At 46.5% G+C, this 16,365-nt stretch overlaps 1 protein-coding gene across 5 annotated transcripts in view; it reads left to right on the top strand.

The window, feature by feature from the left end:
- IHO1 (interactor of HORMAD1 1) overlaps positions 1 to 15,262 on the top strand; it is a 65,817-nt gene extending 50,555 nt beyond the window's left edge. For all 5 annotated transcript variants that reach the window (XM_063806781.1, XM_063806782.1, XM_001162713.6 and 2 more), the window contains 4 exons: positions 1,541 to 1,589; positions 1,783 to 1,870; positions 12,537 to 12,640; positions 13,280 to 15,262. In XM_063806781.1, the coding sequence (XP_063662851.1) occupies positions 1,541 to 1,589; positions 1,783 to 1,870; positions 12,537 to 12,640; positions 13,280 to 14,431 (1,393 nt within the window). In that variant the 3' untranslated portion in view covers positions 14,432 to 15,262. The remainder of the gene's footprint in view (positions 1 to 1,540; positions 1,590 to 1,782; positions 1,871 to 12,536; positions 12,641 to 13,279) is intronic.
- The last annotated feature ends 1,103 nt before the right edge of the window (positions 15,263 to 16,365 follow it).

A 16,365-nucleotide genomic window follows, 5' to 3' on the forward strand; every position in this document is an offset into this window, starting at 1 on the left:
AAATCGTTTAAATTTTACATTCAAAAACTTTTTTGAATTTTTTTAAACTTTTATTTTAGGTTCAGGGGTATATGTGCAGGTTTGTTACATAGGTAGACTCTTGTCACAGATGTTTGTTGTACAGATTATTTCATCACCCAGGTACTAAGCATAGTACCCAATAGCTATTTTTTTTTCTGATCCTTTCCCTCCTCCACCCTTCACCTCAACTAGGCCCCAGTGTCTGTTGATCTTCTGTTCATGTCCATGAGTTTTCATCATACAATGCATGAATTCTTTGGCTTTTGTTTTGTTTTGTTTATTGAGATGGAGTCTCACTCTGTTGCCCAGGCTGGAGTATAGTGGCAAGATCTTGGCTCACTGTAACCTCCGCCGCCTGGGTTCAAGCGATTCAAGTGCCCCAGCCTCCGAAGTAGCTGGGACCACAGGCGCGTGACACCATGCCCAGCTAATATTTTTGTATTTTTAGTAGAGATGGGGTTTCAGCATGTTGGCCAGGCTGGTCTCAAACTCCTGACCTCAGGTGATCCACCGGCCTCAGCCTCCCAAAGTGATGGGATTACAGGTGTAAGCCACCATGCCCAGCCCATGTGTGAGTCTTTTTTTAAGAACTGGATGTGGCCAGGCGTGGTGGCTCATGGCTGTAATCCCAGCACTTTGGGAGACCGAGGCAGGCGGATCACGAGGTCAGGAGATTGAGACCATCCTTGCTAACACGATGAAACCCCGTCTCTACTAAAAATTCAAAAAATTAGCCGGGCATGGTGGCGGGAGCCTGTAGTCCCAGCTACTCGAGAGGCTGAGGCAGGAGAATGGTGTGAATCCAGGAGGCAGAGCTTGCAGTGAGCCGAGATCACGCCACTGCACTCCAGCCTGGGTGACGGAGCGAGACTCTGTCTCAAAAAAAAAAAAAAAAAGAGTAGTATGTATAGTTGAGGAATAACTGTGATAGCTTCTTTTTCATTAGAAATGAATATTTTCATATTAATATTTACATATAAATATGTATATGAATATGGATTTTAAAAAGAAAAATGCGATTTGCCTTAGCAGTGGTCATAGGAAGTCTGTGTTCTCTCTTTTTTTTTTTTTAACTTTTTATTTTATTTTGAGGTGGAGTCTCGCTCTGTCTCCCAGGCTGGAGTGCAGTGGCATGATCTTGGCTCACTGCAACCTCCGCCTCCCAGGTTCAAGGAATTCTCCTGTCTCAGCCTCCCCAGTAGCTGGAATTACAGGCGCCCACCACCACGCCCGGCTAATTTTTGTATTTTTAGTAGAGACGGGGTTTCACTGTCTTGGCCAGGCTGGTCTTGAACTCCTGACCTTGTGATCCACCTGCCTTGGCCTCCCAAAGTGCTGGGACTCTCTTTTTTTTCCCTGCTGGGCACTAAGGTTTCTCAGGGTCAAGTCTTCAGATCTAATCAAGCAATGTTTTGATGCTATGCTAGGTAGAGATCTGCCATATTTATGGAATCATTTATGTTACTTATCACTTCAATATTTCATAAAGATTTGTTTTCTTTTTTCCCTCCTATTCTAGTGAGACTCTATACAACTTTGTTTCTAATGTTAGAGAAAGCATTCTCAGGGTAAGTACAGCTACTTTTCAAGGAGTTAGAACATCTTATATTTTAAGAAGTTTAATATTTATATTGTATTGGCTTTAGTTAATGTAGAATAGCAATATTTTAACTATCCCTATTTATCATGAAATGACAATTCTCTAAGATAGTAGAATAAGGCAATAGCCTGTGAATTATTTCATAATTTTGGGTTTCTTAGTTGCAGACGTCTGTGGAAAAGTCTGAGGACCATCTCAGTTCAAGAAGCCAATCTATTTTGGATTCTTTGGAGACTGTGGCCAAGACATGTGAGTGCCTCATGTTTGAGGTATCAGCAGAGGGCACTGGCGAATGATGAACATGAACTTTCTGACCCTAGCCTGGTTTCCAGTGGTGAGGTTCCTCACAGGGTTTCAGATGAGAGGATGGGTATATAGGGTTAGTCCTGAAGAGATGTGGAGCACACTAAGCTGGGTAGTGAGGCCCACCTCTATGTGACAATGCTCTGGTCCCATGATGCCTTTTGTGAAGCACTAATCCCCCACCTGGTAACCATGTTGCCTCAGGGCAGGTAGCTCTGCTAGGTTTCTCATCTCACTGCCTGAAGTGAGTCAGCAACATCCTTGAGTCTCAAATTGCTGCCTGTGCTGTCTATAGACACTGACTGCCCCCTTAGGAGTTAGAAATACCGTAGTACCTGCTGCTCTTCTTGCTGCCTTGGTTTCAGTGAGAGCTGTGTTGTGAATCACAGCATCATTCTCAATTTTTTTTTTTTTTTTTTTTTGAGACGGAGTCTCGCTCTGTCGCCCAGGCTGGAGTGCAGTGGCTCGATCTCGGCTCACTGCAAGCTCCGCCTCCCGGGTTCACGCCATTCTCCTGCCTCAGCCTCCTAAGTAGCTGGGACTACAGGCGCCCGCCACCATGGCCGGCTAATTTTTAAAATTTTTAGTAGAGACGGGGTTTCACTGTGTTAGCCAGGATGGTCTCCATCTCCTGACCTCGTGATCTGCCCACCTCAGCCTCCCAAAGTGCTGGGATTACAGGCATGAGCCACCACGCCCGGCCCCATTCTCAATTTTACTTATAGTTTGTGGTTTATAAAATCCTGTGCTCCACCAATTAGTGGTCTACATTTAGATGAAACCATGGCCCTTGCCCTATAAACAGAAGAGAGCAAATATACAGTTCTCCTTGGGTGAATACTTCTCTAGAACCACCTGTTTCCTAGCAAAACGATGAGCTGATGACTATGCATCTGTACTTGTTTGCATTTGTCTGTGTGTTTATTTTATAAACAAGTTGAAATCAACTTACTCAAATGCCATGGGGTGGACTGCTCATAATTTACAAAAATTAATGCCTTTTTGTGGCCTAAAAATTAATCCCCAACTGTCTGCATAGAAGCACTGTACTGTCTGCTGGATTTCAACCTGGGCATCCCACACACAGGGCATATGCATCTGTTTAGAAACTTGTTCTGGGGCCAGGCACAGTGGCTCCCACTTGTAATCCTAGCACTTTGGGAGGCCGAGGCGGGCAGATCACAAGGTCAGGAGTTCAAGTCTGGCCTGTCTAATATGGTGAAACCCCATCTCTACTAAAAATACAAAAATTAGCTGGGTGTGGTGGTGGGCGCCTGTAGTCCCAGCTACTCGGGAGGCTGAGGCAGAAGAACTGCTTGAATCCGGGAGGCGGAGGTGGCAGTGAGCTGAGATGGCGCCACTGCACTCCAGCCTGGACGACAGAGCGAGACTCCGTCAAAAAAAAAAAAAAAAAAAACTTGTTCTGGAAGTGAAACTGTTAACCCCACAAGAAGTAGCAAGACAGACAGCAGAAGCAAATCAGGGATGCTTCCTTTGTATAACATGATAGAGTAAGTCATTTATAAGTACCCAAGGAAAGTACTCTGTTTTTGTTTTACATTGAAAACTGGGTGGGCCGGGCACAGTGGCTCATGCCTATAATCCCAGCACTTTGGGAGGCTAAGGCGGGAGGATGACTTGAGGCCAGGAGTTCGAGACCAGCCTGGCCAAAATGACGAAACCCCGTCTCTACTAAAAATACAAAAAAAATTAGCCAGGCGTGGTGGCAGACACCTGTAATCCCAGCTACTTGGGAGGCTGAGGCAGGAGAATCGCTTGAACCCAGGAGGCAGAGGTTGCAGTGAGCTGAGATCGTGCCACTGTACTCCAGCCTGAACAACAGAGTGAAACTCCCTGTATCAAATAATAATAATAATAATAAAACTGGGTGAAGTACAAAAAAGGAGGATTGCAGCAAAAGTATGGCGTTTAAATCCCAGAAAAGGGAAAGGAAGTGCCTGAGGCCCCAACACAAGATCAAGGCAGAGAAAGAACTAAAACTGCATCTGGCTTAGAGTAGGCAAAGGGATCCATTCCTTAATTTTCTTTTGCTTTTCTTTTTTTCTTTTCTTTTCTTTTTTTTTTTTTTGAGACGAACTCTCACTCTTGTCCCCCAGGCTGGAGTGCGATGGCGCGAACTTGGCTTACTGCAACCTCTGCCTCCCAGGTTCAAGCGATTCTCCTGCCTCAGTCTCCCGAGTAGCTGGGATTACAGGTGCCTGCCACCATGCCTGGCTAATTTTTGTATTTTTAGTAGAGACGGGGTTTCACCATGTTGGCCAGGCTGGTCTCGAACTCCTAACATCAGGTGATCCGCCCACCTCGGCCTCCCAAAGTGCTGGGATTACAGGTGTGAGCTACCACGCCTGGCAGGTTCCTTAATTTTCAAAGGGTAAGACTCAGAAGAGAGGCCGGGCGTGGTGGCTCCCGCCTATAATCCCAGCACTTTGTGTTTTTGTTTTTGTTTTTTTGAGATGGAGTCTCGCTCTGTCACCCAGGCTGGAGTGCAGTAGCACGATCTCGGTTCACTGCAACCTCTCCCTCCCGGGTTCAAGCCAGTCTCCTGCACGAGTCTCTCCTGCACCAGTCTCATGCAGGTGCATGCCACCACACCTGGCTATTTTTTTGTATTTTTACTAGAGACAAGGTTTCATCATGTTGGCCAGGCTGGTTTTGAACTCCTGACCTCAGGTGATCAGCCTGTTTCGGCCTCCCAAAGTGCTGGGATTATAGGCGTGAGACACCACGCCCAGCCTAATCCCAGCACTTTGGGAGGCCAAGGTGGGTGGATTGCTTGAGTCCAGGAGTTTGAGACCAGCCTGGGAAACATAAGGAGACTTTGTGTCTACAAAAAATAAACAAAACCAGCAGGGCATGGGACATATGCCTGTAGTCCCAGGTACTAGGGAGGGTGAGGTGGGAGGATCGCTTGAGTCTGGGACGTCGAAGCTGCTGTGAGCCAAGATGGTGCCACTGCACTCCAGCCTGGGAGCTAGACCAAGACCCTGTCTCTAAACACTAAAACTAAAACTAAATAAATAAAATGAAAAAAAAAAAATAGATTCAAGGGTGGGCGTGGTGGTTCATGTCTGTAATTCCAGCACTTTGGGAGGCCAAGGCGGGTGAATCACTTGAGGTCAAGAGTTTGAGACCAGTCTGTCCAACATGGTGAAAACCCGTCTCTACTAAAAATACATAAATTAGCCATGCGTGATGGCTGGAGCCTGTAATTCCAGCTACTTGGGAGGCTGAGACAGGAGAATCGTTTGAACCTGGGAGGTGGAGGTTGTAGTGAGCCGAGATGGCGCCACTGCACTCCAGCCTAGACGATAGAGTGAGACTCCATCTCAAAAAAAAAAAAAAAAAAAAAAAAGGCCAGGTATGGTGGCTCACGCCTGTAATCCCAGCACTTTGGGAGGCCGAGGCGGGCAGATCACGAGGTCAGGAGATCAAGACCATCTTGGCTAACACGGTGAAACCCCATCTCTACTAAAAATACAAAAAATTAGCTGGGCGTGGTGGCGGGCACCTGTAGTCCCAGCTACTCAGGAGGCTGAGGCAGAATGACATGAACCCAGGAGGGGGAGGTTGCAGTGAGCCGAGATCCTGCCACTGCACTCCAGCCTGGGCGATAGAACCAGACTCTCTCAAAAACAAAACAAAACAAAACAAAAACCCAGGCACAGTGACTCACACTTGTAATCCCAGCACTTTGGGAGGCCGAGGTGGGTGGATCACTTGAGGTCAGGAGTTTGAGACCAGCCTGACCAATATGGTGAAAACCCATCTCTACTAAAAAAAAAATACAAAATTAGCCAGGCGTGCTGGTGCAGGCCTTTAATCCTAGCTACTTGGGAGGCAGGAGAATCACTTGAACCTGGGAGGCAGAGGTTTCAGTGAGCTGAGATTGCACCATAGCACTCCAGCCTGGGCAACAAGAGTGAAACTCTGTCTCAAAAAAGAAAAAGAAAGAAAAAAGACTCAGTAACAGACACAGCAGTATCACATGAATTAGGACAGGTCATTCTTGAAAATGAGCACAAGTAGCCTATCCAGAATAATTCTCTTTCTTGGTAGGAAATGATGATTAGCAGAAAATTAATCATTGAGAGAGGAACCAGACAAATCCTCTAGCATATGGCCAGGTCCAGTCCAGCTATCCTAGAGCATTGAACTCCACCTCAGTGCATACTGCAAGCTTTCAGTCTCTACTCACTGCGCTCATCAGGGAATAGGGAAGTAAAGATACTGTGTGAAAGTGTTGTCTGTGTTGTTATGTAATTGGTGCCTTCACAGATGAGGTCATTAAATATTTTCCCAGTCAGCCTGCCCAGCCAGAAGGGTCACTGTGGCCATCTAATCTAACTCTTCCTGTTCTTCAGCTGAGGACACTAAGGACCACAGTAATAAAGTGAATTACCAAAGCCTCTTGTATACTACTTTACCTCATATGTTAAGTCTGGTGATAAATTATAAAAAGAACTAGAAGAAAACATGGACACATTTTTTTTTTTTTGAGATGGAGTTTCGCTCTGTCACCCAGGCTGAAGTGCAGTGGCGTGATCTTGGCTCACTGCAGCCTCTGCCTCCTGGGTTCAAGCGATTCTCCTGCCTCAGCCTCCCAAGTAGCTGGGACTACAGGCACACACCACCACGCCCAGCTAAATTTTATATTTTTAGTAGAGACAAGGTTTCACCATGTTGGCCAGGATGGTCTCAAACTCTTGACCTCATATCCACCTACCTCAGCCTCCCAAAGTGCTGAGATTATAGGTGTGAGCCACCACGCCCGGCCATGGACAACATTTTTATAATTTTAGAATGGGAAAAGCCTTTCTAAGCAAAATAGATATAATTGTTAAGAAGAGTGAGATCCATCTATATGAATATGGTAGAATGGAAATATCTGTTCATCGTTAAATTAAACCAACAAAAAGGTGCTCTTCGCGTGCTCCAGGATACATCTTGTTGGAAAGTGTGACCAGCCAGTGAAAATTGGGAAGAGTATCCCTAAAAAAGTTGGAGGTGGTCTCATCTTATACAAGGAGGCTGCCAGATCTTTTGTTAGGCTCTCATCAGCACCTGAGGGAGAATAAAACTACAGAGTAAAAGGAAAATCACTGGCCATCCGGGGAAAAGCTTGCATCACAATCTGATCTCATCTCAATTGAGGCCTTACCAAGTTGCTAAAATAAAAACAAATTGTTTAAAAATCATCTTAACAGGAAAACAGATATTGTCCAGAATATGGAAATGGATTTTAAATGGCATTTTTACATAAAAGCTAAAAATATCTAATGTTTATAGTCAAAGCAAAAATGAAATAAATACTCTTCTAGACACACATACACATACAAACACAGGACCTATAATGTATATACAGATATGCACACGTATTAATGTAAAATTCCAGAAACCGATGATAATGTTAAATCCAGGAAGAGAGACCAAGGTTTGCAGAGGAGAGATTCAATCATTTTTCAATGTATGCCTTTTTATACTATTATGGTTTTCAGTTATTTTCATAACTAAATTTTTTTAAAAGAAAAAATATGGATAGACTTTGAATGTAATGAGTTTGATACAAAAGCTCCTATAAAAGAGAAGACGCCAAACATATGTTGCCCTGGGGACAAGAACTGAATGTATGGGACCTCAGATGGATGCTTTCTGAGCACTTAATCCAGAATCAAACACTTTGCTTGCCTTTCTCATGCTCTGCTTTTGTGAGGGTCAGTAATGCCCACTGTTGCTAAGAAACATTACTATTTAGGAACTTCTCTATGGAAGGATAATTACATTTGCTCTCTACTATAAATATCTACATGGATGTCTGAAGAATATTTGACTAATTGGGTTTAGGAGCAGGAATCCAATACCTAAGTAAATAGCCTCTTTCTAATTGATTGACACATGGAATTGAACTTGTACCTGTGGTGAGAAATATGGGAAAATTTGCTTTCTAAAAAATTCTTTGGGCCAGACACAGCAGCTCACGCCTGTAATCCCAGCACTTTGGGAGGCCGAGGCGGGCAGATCACAAGATCAGAAGTAGGAGACCAGCCTGACCAACATGGTAAAACCCCGTCTCTACTACAAATACAAAAATTAGCCGGGCGTGGTGGCGCATGCCTCCAGCTACTCAGGAGGCTGAGGCAGGAGAATCGCTTGAACCCTGGAGGCGGAGGTTGCGGTGAGCCAAGATCGCGCCACTGCACTCCAGCCTGGGCGACAGAGTAAGACTCCATCTCAAAAAAATAAAAAAACTATGCTAGATTAAATTGTTTCATGTTAGTTTAGGGGTTCCATTTTCACGTCTCAATATATTTTACTTAGTTTTTGTTTGTTGGTTGGTTGGCTTGTTTTGAGACAGAGTCTCTCTCTGTCACACAGGCTGGAGTGCAGTGGCGCGATCTCAGCTCACTGCAACCTCCCCTTCCTAGGTTCAAGCAGTTCTCCTGTCTCAGCCTCCTGAGTAGCTGGGACTACAGGCACATGCCACCATGCCTGGCTAATTTTTTTTTTTTTTTTTGAGGTGGAGTCTCTCTCTGTCGCCAGGCTGGAGTGTAGTCCACAATCTCAGCTCACTGCAACCTCTGCCTCCTGGGTTCAAGTGTTTCTCCTGCCTCAGCCTCCTGAGTAGCTGGGACTACAGGCGTGCATCACCATGCCCAGCTAATTTTTGTATTTTTAGTAGAGACGGGGTTCACCATGTTGGCCAGGAAGGTCTTGATCTCCAGACCTTGTGATCCGCCAGCTTTGGCCTCCCCAAAGTGCTGGGATTACTGGTGTGAGCCGCTGCGCTCAGACTTTACTTAGTTGTTGGTTTTTTTGTTTTTTTTTTTGAGATGGAGTTTTGCTTTTGTTGCCCAGGCTGGAGTGCAATGGCGCGATCTCGGCTCACCGCAACCTCTGCCTCCCGGGTTCAAGCGATTCTCCTGCCTCAGCCTCCCGAGTAGCTGGGACTACAGGCATGCGACACCACGCACTGCTAATTTTTGTATTTTTAGTAGAGACAGGGTTTCTCCATGTTGGTCAGGCTGTTCTCGAACTCCTGATCTCAGCTGATCTGCCCGCCTCGGCCACCCGAAGTGCTGGGATTATGGGCGGAGCCACCGTGCCTGGCCTACTTAGTTTTTATATCACGAGATTATATCAAGAGATTCTCCTGCCTCAGCCTCCCGAGTAGCTGGGATTACAGGCATGTGCCGCCACACCCGGCTAATTTTGTATTTTTAGTAGAGGCGGGGTTTCTCCATGTTGGTCAGGCTGGTCTCGAACTCCCGACCTCAGGTGATCCGCCCGCCTCGGCCTCCCAAAGTGCTGAGATTACAGGCGTGAGCCACCACGCCCTGCCACCAAATTCATCTTGTTTGTTCAATTTTTTCCCAACTGCAGGGAGACTACAGTAAACATTTCCCAAAATTTCCTGTGCAAAATTGCTGATTCCTACTGTTTTCATGCCATTTTCTGTTGTTATCCATTAGTGTTTGTGAATTTACACACTGAGGGAGTGAGGCATATGCAGTTTCCAGAAGGCAGCCAGCATTGCCAGTGGGGTGGCACAGCCCTGGACCCACTTTTTAAAAATTGTGGTAAAATACACATAACATAAAATGTACCATTTCTTACTGCTTTTTTCTTTTCTTTTTTTTTATTTTTGAGATAGGGTCTCCCTCTGTCATCAAAGCTGGAGTGCAGTGGCACAATCACAGCTGACTGTAGCTTTGACCTCCTGGGATCAAGCAATTCTCCCACCTCAGCCTCCCGAGTAGCTAGGACCACAGGCACATACCACCCCACCCAGCTAATTTTTATTTTTCATTTTGTAGAGACAGGATCTCACTATGTTGTCCAGGCTGGTCTAGAACTCCTGGGCCCAAGCAATCCTCCCGCCCCAGCGGCTTCCCAAAGTGCTGGGATTATAGGTGTGAGCCACTGTGCCCAGCCTGTTTATTATTTTTTCCCTCTTCTAGACTGTAGAATTCGGCCGGGCATGGTGGCTCACTCCTGTAATTCCAGCACTTTGGGAGGCCGAGGTGGGCGAATCATGAAGTCAAGAGATCGAGATCATCCTGGCCAACATGGTGGACCCTGTCTCTACTAAAAATACAAAAATTAGCTGGGCATGGTGTTGCGTGCCTAAAGTCCCAGCTACTTGGGAGGCTGAGGCAGGAGAATTGCTTGAACCCGGAGGCAGAGGTTGCAGTGAGCTGTGATTGCACTACTGCACTCCAGCCTGGCAACAGAATGAGACTCAGTCTCAAAAAAAAAAAAAAAATCATGTAGGTAGACAGTTTTGTTCAAAATTGTTTCCCATTCTCCTAGCACAGTGTCTGACAATAAACTTTCAGATAAAGGTGTATATTTCGGCCAGGCATGGTGGCTTATGCCTGTAATCCCAGCACTTTGGGAGGCTGAGGCGGGTGGATCACCTGAGGTCAAGAGTTTGAGACCAGCCTGGGCAACATGGCAAAACCCCATCTCTATTAAAATACAATTAATAGCTGGGCATGGTGGTGCATGCCTGTAATCCTAGCTACTCCGGAGGCTGAGGCTGGAGAACTGCTTGAACTCAGGCGGCAGAGGTTGCAGTGAGCTGAGATCGTGCCACTGCACTCCAGCTAGGCGACAGAATGAGATTCTGTCTCAAAAAAAGAAAGAAAGAAAGAAAAAAGAATTCAAGTCCACCAATCTTGCCATGGCTCATACACCCCTCTGTGTAACTGTGACCTGCCTCCCCTCAGCTGTGGCCTGCTCCTGGGCCCCTTGCTCACCATGTTTCAGCCATGCTGATCTCAATTCCTCTGTTTGGAACGTGCTCTTTCTTCTGTTGGTAATATTCTTTCCCTTACAGTTTTATGACAATTCAGCTAAATATCAGTTTCTTAGGGAAATCTTACCCCTGAGAGTGACTAAGTCTACAGTTACATGGTCTCAAGCACAGTACGCTTTTCCTTTAGAGCAGTTATTACATTTATAGTTATTTGTATAATTAGTCATTAACTACCTCCTGTTTTCCCTAAGATTGCAATTTCAAGAGGGCTTTATTTGTCTTTTTTTTTTTTTTTTTTGAGATGAAGTCTCGCTCTGTCACCCAGGCTGGAGTGCAATGGTGGGATCTCAACTCACTGCAACCTCTACCTCCCAGGTTCAAGCAATTCTCGTGCCTCAGCCAACCAAGTAGCTGGGACTACAGGCACCCGCCGCCACGTCTGGCTCATTTTTGTATTTTTAGTAGAGACGGGATTTCATCATGTTGGCTAGGCTGGTTTCGAACTCCTGACCTCAGGTGATCTGCCTGCCTCAGCCTGCCAAAGTGCTGGGATTACAGGCGTGAGTCTCCACGCCCAGCTAGCTTTATCTGTCTTGATAACTGCTATATCCATAGTGCCTGGCACATAGTATATGCTCATTAAACATTCGTTGAATAAATATAAAAGCATCTTCATATGACCTGTAGTCTAGCAAGAGGATGGCAATAAATTGCAACACAATGTGTCATTAAATAAATATGTGTGTGTGTGTGTGTGTGCATGCAGAATCTCACTGTGCAAAAGAGGAAAATCAATCAGTCCTGATGTAGTTAGCACCTAGGTCCCCAAGTCTATTTGGGTCCAAGTGTAAGTATGGGATAAATAAGTGGAGGGCAATAAATGATGGTAGGGCACATACACGGTGCTACCGGCAGAGAGAAGCAACACCCTAGCCGAGTGGAAATGGTATTTTCTGAGGAGGTAACTGCTGAAAGTAGAAGGAAGAATAGGAATTAGCTGGACTAAGGTGGTGATTGGTTGTGGGGGGGTGGGGAATGACAGGGACAGAGACAGGGTACTTGAAGCTAAGGGAAGACTTTGCACAAAGGCCAGTGGTGAGAGAGAAAACAAGAGTCCAGAGACATGGAGGAGGACAAATGGGTAAAGGGAAGTGAGCCCAGATCTTGTTAGCCAATTTAAAGATTTAGATTTTGTTCAGTGACCAGTGGGGTGCCATCGAAAGTTTCAACGGGCTGGGCATGGTGGCTCACGCCTGTAATCCCAGCACTTTGGGAGGCCGAGGCGGGCAGATCACCGGAGGTCAGAAGTTCAAGACCAGCCTGGCCAACATAGTGAAACCCCGTCTCTACTAAAAATACAAAAATTAGCAGGGCATGGTGGCATGCGCATGTAATCCCAGCTACTTAGGAGCTGAGGCAGGAGAATCGCTCAAACCTGGGAGGGGGAAGTTGCAGTGAACCAAGATCGCATCACTGCACTCCAGTCTGGGTGACAGAGCTAGTCTCCGTCTCAAAAAAAAAAGAAAAAAAGTTTCAATGAAGGTTTCAGAGGGTGCATTCTACTAAGATCACTCTGATGACAGGGACAAGAAGGAAGGCCACAGAAGCTTTTGTGCTGTTGTCTGGGCAACTGATTCTCAGAGTCCCCAGCAGGTGCTGAGGTTGGGTCTGCCCTAGCCAGGATCTTGTCAAGGAGGGAGGGAAGGAGAGCCTGGAGGAACCACTCCGGTCTGCATCCAGCTCCTCCCTTTTCACTGCTGTGGTTCTGTGGTTTGGGCAGATGGGACATACCATACATAGTCTTCAGGAGGTGAACTGTCACTGTTTTGTATTTAGTACAAGAGACTATACAGGCCCAGAATGACCTGGTGTTTGAGGCAGTCCAGGACAAAGGCAACATGGAGCAGGCCATCCTTGAGATGAAGAAAAGATTTGAAGCTGTAAGTGTAAACCCCAACCTCTTTCTAAGTGTGTTTTGGGCTTTGAACTAGACCCAGAGAGAAACTTTTTTTTTTTTTTTTTTTTGAGACAGAGTCTCGCTTTGTCGTGCGGTGGTGCAATCTCGGTTCACTGCAACCTCCGCCTCCCATGTTCAAGCAATTCTCCTGCCTCAGCCTCCTGAGTAGCTAGGACTTACAGGTGTGCACCACCACGCCCAGCTAATTTTTGTATTTTTAGTAGAGAGGGGGTTTTTCACCATGTTGGCCAGGATGGTCTCAATCTCTTGACCTTGTGATCCACCTGCCTTAGCCTCCCAAAGTGCTGGGGATTACAGGTGTGAGTCACTGCGCCCGGCTAAGAAAACTTTAAAGTTGCAAATTTTCAGCTAAGACAAGAGGCCAGCACAGGCCACTTGGAAAGGGGCCAGCATATAGACTAGCTTCCTTCCCCAAGGTTCCTTGACATGATGTGGGCCCCAGGGGTTCAACTCCAGAGTGTAATTGTGCTTACCCTGGGAGGTTCCCTACAAGGAGCAAGCCTTGGTTCTGCTGTCACATCCATTGGTCTGTTCTCACGTTTTATTGTGCTTTCTGACTTGCACTGTCCATCACTGTCTTTCTCACTGCCTCTCTCCCCAGAGACAAGCAGAGTTTATAGAAATGAAGTCCAACCTGAAGCACCTTGAAGTTTTAGTTGCTCAGCAGAGTCAGGAATTCCAGCAGCTGTGTGAGCAGCTAGGCCAGCTGAATGTGCCCAGTGTCCTAGCAGAGCTGAAGAGATTGATCTCAGTGCCTCCAGTGAAAGACAGCGCTTCTCAGACATCGCCACCTTTGGCCCAGAGCCTCAATCTCACCAGGCAGGAAAAATACACCTCTGAGAAACCAGTTTTATGGCAGGCCCAGGCCCTCCCTGCTGCATGGAATCCTGGTATGGGCTCCCTACAGCCTGGAGAATTTGATGTCTGGGGTGAAGGAGCAAAGAATGATGCTCTCCAAGAAGAGGCTGCACTGCCAGCATTTGGGTCCCATGAAAGAAATAGGCATGTAAAGGACAAGGCGGTGCAGACTAACTGCAAGAACTGGGCTGTTACTAAAACAGGTGCCAAGAACCATGGTTCCAGCATCCCAGGCCATAAGATTCCTAGTGACAGGGACCTGGTTTCCCAAGGAGCCTCACACCTCACATCATTGGAGATAAACAACTTTTCAACCAGCATTAAGAATGCCTGCCAAAAATATCAAGCCCAAAGTATGTTTTTGTGTGACCCACGTAAACATTTGGTGATTAAACAGAAAGATGGGACTGTAGAAATGCGGGGGAAAGACAAGAAGCAGCAGCCCAGGAAGGCCCACAGGGCCCACAGAGGCAGGCTCATAGCCAGCAAGCAAAAACAAATCCCAATCCAGACCTGTAAATTCAATTCCAAATATCAGAGTCCTCAGCCTGCAATTTCTGTCCCTCAAAGCCCCTTCCTGGGGCAGCAGGAACCCCATGCTCAGCCTCTGCATCTGCAGTGTCCCAGGAGCCCCAGAAAACCAGTCTGCCCTATTCTGGGAGGAACAGTCATGCCCAATAAGACAGTGAGGGCAGTGCAGGGAAGACTCTTGCAGCTCAGCAGGTGCTCTTCCCAAGACAACTGGCTACTTTCCAGCAGTTCCCAGGGGGACCACCAGATGAGCTGGTTCAGTGACCTCAATCTCGGATGTTCAGAGACCCCTCTATGCAAGGAGGCAGGAAAGAATTTGCTCTATGACCTGGGTTTTGATAGCAGTGATGATGATGGCTTCTGACCAGTCCACAGTTGATTTATTGGTCTCAGCTAGAAAGAGAAATTGCAGGACATTTGGGCTGGCCAACAGCAGAAAGTCTCTGAAGCCTGCCAAGTACCCAGGGTCAGAGGCCCTGCTGAGGTGGGGCAATGAGCACGAGGGCAGGGAAGGTCCAGCATTCTGGGTACCAGGTGCTGCCCCTGACAAGGATTAAGTGCATCCTTATTTATTGGAATGAAATGTGAAAATGGTGCTGATGAAAACTGAGGCAGCAGCCTGGTTGTGGGGCATCTGGAGCAGGGTGCCTGTACTTTGGCGAAAGGCAGGCAGGCCTCCTTATGGAATACTGTGTAGCAGAAGGGCTCTCATAAAACTGTTGTGGTGGCAGCATGACTCCAAACAACATTTTTGGGTCTTTAAAATATTCCCTACACGTGACCAATACATTTTCAGGCCTCAGGATTTTTTTCTTTCTTATTTTTAGCCACTTATGCTACCAGAATGTTTGCATTTTTTGATCAGTAGACATATTACAGGACACCCTAAATCTTCTTGTGAACAGAGAAAATAAAATGATAAGCCTGCCAGTGAAAGAGGTGACGTTCACTAGCAAATGTCCAGAGCATATCACTGCTCACAAGCCATTTTTCTTCCTGGTTGCTTTTTCCCTTGTCCTGTTTTTCAAGCACTTTCTTAAAACTAATAATATTGTAGACCTTGTATTTCTGAAGAGCAGTGGGCTTATATGGGACTTTGGCTTTCCATTTTTATCTTGCTGAAGTTTTTGAGTTTTTGCAACACATAAGTATTTTTTGTTATCAGAAATGAAATAAGATAAAACATTTAAAAGCATATATATTTTTTCTTTCTTTCCACCCCCCCTCCCCCAACCGAGATGGAGTATTGCACTGTCACCCAGGCTAGAGTGCAGTGGTGTGATCTCAGTTCACTGCAACCTCTGCCTCCTGGGTTCAAGCAATTCTGCCTCAGCCTCCCGAGTAGCTGGGATTACAGGCGCCCACCACCACACCCAGCTAATTTTTGTATTTTTGGTAGAGATGGGAGTTTCACTATGTTGGCCAGGCTGGTCTCGAACTCCTGACCTCATGATCTGCCTGCCTCAGCCTCACAAAATGCTGGGATTACAGGCATGAGCCACTGCGCCTGGCCTATTTTTTCTTTCAAGTTTATCAAACTGATGTCCTGGTTTAATTTTTTAAGTTTACTTAGGAAATGAAATAGAAGCCAGGCACACTTGTAATCCTAGCACTTGGGGAGGCTGAGGCAGGAGGATTGCTTGAGGCCAGGAGCTCAAGACTAACCTGGGCAACATGGTGAGACCCCATCTCTTTTTTTTTTTTTTTTTTTTTTTTTGAGACAAGAGAGTCTTGCTCTGTCACCCAGGCTGGAGTGCAGTGGCTCGATCTCGGCTCACTGCAAGCTCCTTCTCCCGGGTTCACACCATTCTCCTGCCTCAGCCTCCCAAGTAGCTGGGATTACAGGCGCCTGCCACCACGCCTGGCTAATTTTTTGAATTTTTAGTACAGACAGGGTTTCACTGTGTTAGCCAGGATGGTCTCGATCTCCTGACCTCATGATCCGCCCGCCTCGGCCTCCCAAAGTGCTGGGATTACAGGCGTGAGCCACCGCACCCAGCCCTTTTGTTTTTTGAGGAGTTTCACTCTTGTTGCCCATGCTGGAGTGCAATGGCGTGATCTCAGCTCACTGCAACCTCCACCTCCCGGGTTCAAGCGATTCTCCTGCCTCAGCCTCCCAAGTAGCTGGGATTACGGGCATACGCCACCACACCTGGCTAATTTTGTATATTTAGTAGAGATGGCTTTCTCCATATTGGTCAGGCTGGTCTCGAACTCCCGACCCCAGGTGATCTGCCCACTTCAGCATCCCAAAGTACTGGGATTACAGACGTGAGCCACCACGCCCGGCCTGTGAGA

The sequence above is a fragment of the Pan troglodytes genome, chromosome 2 (assembly GCF_028858775.2).
Source record: "Pan troglodytes isolate AG18354 chromosome 2, NHGRI_mPanTro3-v2.0_pri, whole genome shotgun sequence".
Taxonomy (NCBI): domain Eukaryota; kingdom Metazoa; phylum Chordata; class Mammalia; order Primates; family Hominidae; genus Pan; species Pan troglodytes.